At 37.5% G+C, this 6,000-nt stretch overlaps 1 protein-coding gene across 1 annotated transcript; it reads right to left on the minus strand.

Annotated features, from left to right (window-relative positions):
• Positions 1 to 52: 52 nt before the first annotated feature.
• On the minus strand, positions 53 to 4,963 carry CDKN2AIP (CDKN2A interacting protein). Its single transcript, XM_026699658.2, has 3 exons — positions 4,588 to 4,963; positions 2,851 to 2,978; positions 53 to 2,390 (listed from the first exon to the last, which is right to left on the minus strand). The coding sequence occupies exons 1-3, from the start codon at positions 4,863 to 4,865 to the stop codon at positions 1,402 to 1,404; spliced, it is 1,395 nt and encodes a 464-aa protein (XP_026555443.1). The 5' UTR covers positions 4,866 to 4,963; the 3' UTR covers positions 53 to 1,401.
• Positions 4,964 to 6,000: the final 1,037 nt, after the last annotated feature.

Here is a 6,000-nt window from a genome sequence, read left to right on the forward strand (position 1 = left end):
AATCAAATCTCTGAAAATCACCAATCAATGACTAAAAAAAGAGAAGCCATGATTCAACTCATAATTTTAATATTTAAAGTATTAAACTTTAAACTGAATTAAAGAGTCATACAGAGGATCCCCAACCATTGCAAAAATGCATTCTAAAACCATTCTTAGTGCCACCTACTTTTAAAACATGTCCAACTATATCAACGGTTTCTAACTGGACCAGAAGACAAATTATAAGTTCTGATAAATGATTGTGAATTACTGAATCACAGCCTGGGTCAGTAAGATTGCTCTATTTTTCAGTAGCTGTTGCACAATGAAAAGTGGTATTTGATTTTAATTTACAGAGATATGCCTGAAATGCAATGACTCTAGTATAAGCGAACATTGCAGAGATAATATAGAGCTCAGCTTTAGAAAAAAGCACTAATGCCAGATGTGTAACTATTAAAAAAAAAAAACAGCACGGCAGAGTTTGCACTCTTAGACAGTAAATTAATGCAACAAGTTTTATGTTAAAACCTAGAAAACATATTTGATAATAGACATATCAGAATGCAATGCAGATGTTTTAATAAAACTAGCACCTCATATTTGTCGAACTTGTTAATTTACAGCACAAGATTTAAAGTTTTTAAAAGCAAATATCAAAGTTATAAAAAAGGGTTGTGATCATTAAAAGTGCTCAGTCTACACATATATTACATAAATGCAAGAATTTCCCCCTAAATTATTAGACATAAAAATATGTTTAGTATAGAAAGCTATATTTATTTGAAAAAGTGAATGTGATATTTTTCACAAACTTGGATATTAAATTTGCTTTGAGGAACCTTAGCAAAATAAGGAAATTGAAGATTTGTTGACAATTTGTAACTTTGATATTAAAAAAGTACCAGCATATACTTCTTTGGATTAAAATTGAAATACCACTACTTAATTAAAACAATCCAAATCAATAGTTTGCTTTTTACACAGGCATGTGAACAGTATGACTAACACATGAAGCAGATGATTAAATATTTCCATTTTTAAATAACATTTTACCATCTAGGTACAATGGTTGTTGTTTGCGAATTTTATTAACAATTTATAAAGGATCAAGGTTCAAAAATGAGCATTACTGTTACCAAATTGTAGAAATTACAAAATTGAGATTGCATTGACCAGCAAACTGTACCTTGATTAGTTAAAAAATATAAGAATTCAGTAGACTATTTAGCAAATAAAACAGCACACTAGTGTGCTAAATTTTAAGGCATATCTCTGCACACTTTACATCTTTAAAGAATTATTTACATTTACTACTGAATGAAAAGAACAATGGTATTTATTATGAAAAACAGAACCAAAAATATCTGGGACTCTCCTTTACTGTACAAAGATAAATCAGTTAATTGTGATAAAACATCATTTGCTAGTATAGGCCATAACAGATTCACTGTTATTCAGTATTTCTTGAGGATTTCGTAGAGCAGGAGGTAAATTTAATGCTTTTGATTCTTCGTCAAGAAGCACCAAATCTTCAATTTCTCTTCCTTTGTATTTCCTTTTACATAATTTCACAATAACTTTCTTCTTGAGAAATAGTTTCAGTGCTTCCCTTGAAGCAACTGCTTTGGCATTTTCCTTACTTTTTCCGCAGCCAGTCCCCAAATATACAGATTTGCATCTCAGTTCACAAACTATACTTTCCTGAGAGCTTTTATTTTGAGGTAAATCTGCAAGTTCTTTCAGTGGAACAAATTCAACATCTAATGTTGCCTTTACAGACTGAATGGATGAGTTTAAGAGTTCTACATGGTTGACACTTGGACTAAATCCTCCAGCAGCAACTAACTTCCAAGCAACAGCTTTGTAAAGTCTATTGAAAAATGGTTGCCTTTCTTTTGCATCTTCATTTGTCAACAATTTGCAGGGCACTTTAACAGGGGCTACACTTGTATGGGAACTTTTTGAAGCTAATACTGTAGTACTTTCCAAGCCAACCTTCTTTTCAGCTTGTGAGACATTTTCAGATTTGTGCTTATTAGTTGGTATAGATTCATAATTAGCAGCTTTGCTATCTATTCTTCCTCCAGCTAAAGATGCTGCAGGAGCAATCTTCTGGGTCACAGTTGTAGCTGCTGCAGGTGCTACATTGGGAGTCAGTTTTGAAGCTGAAGCAGATGTTGTCTTCTGAGATACGGTTGAAGCTGTTGTAGGCTCTACCTTTGGGGTCAAGGCTGAAGCTGCTGTAGGCAAAGACTGAGTCTTCTCTGGGGTTTTTGACATATCTTTTTCTAGATTCTTTAGAGATTCCTTGTCTGTTTGCACCTTCAGTTCTGCCTTTGTGGACTTTTCATTATTAACTTCAAATGGCTTGTCAGTACCAACAGCTTGCTTCTTGCAAGAACTTTCTGGAAAGCATAAACGAATTATGTATGTAATTCTGAGTAAATACAAGTATCCTTATTTCCATAAAACACTACCAAGAGGAATAGAGCCAAAGAATCTATTTACTTTTACCTTAAGCACAACTCTAATGAAATAAATTGAATTCTGCAAAACATTTATATTTAATTTAATACAAAAGATAAATAACCTTTTCCATAAATTTATAATTTGGATCAGAAAACCTTTTTCATTTTGGTTTTTTTGGGGGGTGTTGGTGGTAAAAAGGCAAACTGAACTATGAATGGTAACTATTTAATGCTAGTTAACATTAACTTTAAAAAATCACCTTACAAATCTTAACAGTTTTAATTATCAGAACAGTAATTAAATAATTTCTGAAGTATTAACAATTTTAAAAAATAAGCTAACATGTATTTGGTTAAATATATTCCTATGTGTATTTGCCAGCTATGATCTGCTAACCATTGCTACTGGATATGCCTCGTTTCACCTTGGCAACCAGTTCATCTCTCAGAGTGTGGGTTGGAGCATTGGTCACTGTAATGCCTACAGCCATATCCATCACCTTTTCCATCACTTGCGGAGAATATCTAAGCAGGAAAAGATAGAAATTAGCATTTAGAGGAAAATGGATTCTATATTCATGACATTGAGAGCATCAATGGCTTCCAAAGTACAAGCATTGGGTTGGTGCATGTTAAACTATTTAGTTAAGCTATTTAAAACATCATTCTGTTTAGAATTTCAAGGTGGTGTACAGTTGTTAAATTTAATATAAAGCACAATAAAAGCCCAAAGCTTTGATATTTTAAAAACAAATATCAAGTCTAAGTACTTAGACTAATAAAACATACAAGTAGCCCTCAATTTACGACAATTGAGTCCAACATTTCTGCCGTTGTCAGTTTTGCCCCATTTTATGACCTTTCTTGCCACAGTTAAAGTGAATCTGGCTTCCCAACTGACTTTGTCAGGTCCAAAAGGTGATCATATGACCTTGGGACACAGCACCTGTCATAAATATGAATCAGTTGCTAGTATCTGAATTTTGATCACATGATTGTGGGGATGCTGCAAAGGTTGTAACTATGAAACAAGGTCACGTCACATTTTTCAATGCCATTGTAACTTTGAACGGTCACTAAATGAACTGTTGGAAGCCGAGGACTACCTGTATTAGGCTCACCCCAAGAGATTACAGTGGTGGTATTAGACAAGCTACTACAAGGATTTCTACTCATTAAATGTTAATTCAGCTATTGTACTATAGTAAAGATTTCTATTATGTGAACAGAAAACAGGATGACTTATCAAAAGTAACACCAACAGGAAGTGGCCCTTAAGCAAGAACCAAACACTTAAGCAAAAAGAAAAATTCAATCCTCAAATCAATGGGGACAGTTTAATTGTATAGGTATCCCTTAAGTATTACAACAGTACTTTTCCTTCAATCCTCCAAATCTAGGCATAGAAGAAAAATAGTAAACAAGAAATTTATTTGGGAAGATTAGCCAAAATTACAGTGTATTAGAATCATTATATTCTGCAGAGGTCAGTTAGACCAAATAAAGACGTTGTGCTTTATCATAGTAGCAGCTGCAATAACTAGATGCAGTTGCATAAAGGGTAGAAGACCACCTAGGATTTCCCCATTTGCCACTGTGACTTTTGTAAGAAAAAGCGGAATAAAAGATAACCATCTTGCAAATTTTCAAAATGTGGGAGACCTTCCAAGCCCCCCCCCCCCAAGAGCAAAGGTAATATGGTAACATTATCTCTGCAAATAAGATAGCTATGGAAGCATTTGTATCGGACTAGAAAAGACATTTGAAACAGAGAGCCAGTTCTATTGGTTAAGGCACCAGATATAGAAATGAGAAGACTGTGAGCTCTAGTCCCTCCTTGTCCGTCAAAGCTGGCTGGGTGACCTTGGGCCTTTTTCCCTCTCCAGCCAAACCTTATAGGACAGGCTTGTTCTGGCGAAAACAAGAGGGAGGAGTATTTGGTATGTTTACCGCCTTCAGTTATTTATTTATAAAAATACTTAGATGGGGTTAAATATATTTTAAAAAAACCCTAAAATCGTCTATCCATCTTCCTCCCCCCACTACTTTCACTATATGAAAATACACCGTTTCTTGAGAGCACGTTACTTAAACGTGTAGTTCTTCACTAAAACTATTACCGCCACCAACTTACCGACACCCCAGGAAGACGTGATTGGCCCACACCCTAGAGAAAGAGACCAGGCGACGGAGCTCCGGGCAGTCGGCGTCGTCCTTTCCGCTCACGGACAGACCCTCCGCATTGCGAATCAAAAACTCCCGCCGGTACTGCCAGTGCTGCTCAGGCTCGCACTCGTCGCGCAACTTTTCTACCCAGTCCACGCCGGCATCACTCGCTTCTTCCGTTTTCTCGTTCCCTTGGCTAGACGCCGCGGCGGGCCCCGCTACCGGGGCGGCTTCCCCTTCGGCCATGGGCCGCAGGGAAGTGGCCCTTAACAACCAGCAGCTTGCAGCTCGCTCTCCGACGCAGGAGTATTTACTTCCGGCCTACGTTACCGCGACGCGAAGGAACTGGCTTCCCGTCTAAACCGGCGGTAGCACGAAGACCCCTCAACATTTCCGCCCCCCGGAGGTGATCAAATCAGAAGCTGCCGAATTATTGTAGCCAAGATCCGGCTACCTGTTTATGACTTCATTTCCGCACGACAGGCCGCTTCCTGTTTCTGAAGCTTTCTGCCCTTCCTTCCCATCGTTCCTCCCGACTCGATGCTCTTCCCGAGGGATGGAAGCGGTTTCTTTTGACGGCTTCCTTTCCGGATTGGCTGTGGCTCTCTCGACCTGTAAGGCGGGAGTGTAAAGTAAATGGTCAAAGCCTCTGTAGTCCCAACTCGTGTGGGTTCCTCTTCAGTGCCTTTGGCTGAAAGTCTGTTGATGAAAAGGTTTTCTTAAGGTGTCTTTTGATTCCCGCCTCTTCTTGGTGGTAGGAATGGGGTTTTTTACTGGAACAATCCAACCAAGAATGTTTTTCGTTCTTTGCAGACTCGAGCGAAGAGAACCTAAAATTACAGGCAACTTTAAGAAAGATGTTGAGATACTTAAACAGCAGCAGCAAAAGATAACAAGGGTGATCAGGCAGAGGAAACTATGAAAAGAGTTATCTCCTCAGAATATACTCAAGTAGAGGCTGGGAAGACGAAGCTGATGAAGATCCTTCAATATTATAGATGAATCAATCAGTCATTCTATGATATCTTGCTGGCATTAAGCCTAGGTTTGTTTGACATGAGTTAAGTATTCAAAATAACTGTGTTGAAGACTGACTTTATAAATTGCTTGTACCTGGCCACTGACATCTCTTAAGGACTTTCATCAACCAAGGACAACAGTTGTGTAATAAGTAGATCACAGACTTAATCACGCATTGAATATTGTTCACTTTTTTCAGAATTGACAGGCTTAAATCAGTCCCAAATCACTTTAAAAGATGTTGCTTCTATCATCTCAGCTAGACCTGCTTGACCAGCCACCAATTCTGAACAGATGCAAATGATTTTAAGTTCCAGATGCTTTGCAAACCTAAATTGTATTTGATTTTATTTATATAGCC

This window comes from Pseudonaja textilis, chromosome 6 (assembly GCF_049901715.1).
Source record: "Pseudonaja textilis isolate UNSWEBS1 chromosome 6, rPseTex1.2, whole genome shotgun sequence".
In the NCBI taxonomy this organism is placed as follows: Eukaryota; Metazoa; Chordata; class Lepidosauria; order Squamata; family Elapidae; genus Pseudonaja; species Pseudonaja textilis.

Bases quoted from the DNA above. Each gene is read 5' to 3' on its own strand.
- CDKN2AIP (XM_026699658.2), bottom strand. From the start codon at position 4,865: ATGGCCGAAGGGGAAGCCGCCCCGGTAGCGGGGCCCGCCGCGGCGTCT. The intron at 2,979-4,587 runs GTAAGTTGGTGG...TTTCCTGCTTAG, and splicing joins CACGTCTTCCTGGGGTGTCG to ATATTCTCCGCAAGTGATGG. The intron at 2,391-2,850 runs GTTAGCAGATCA...TATGCTTTCCAG, and splicing joins AGGCATATCCAGTAGCAATG to AAAGTTCTTGCAAGAAGCAA.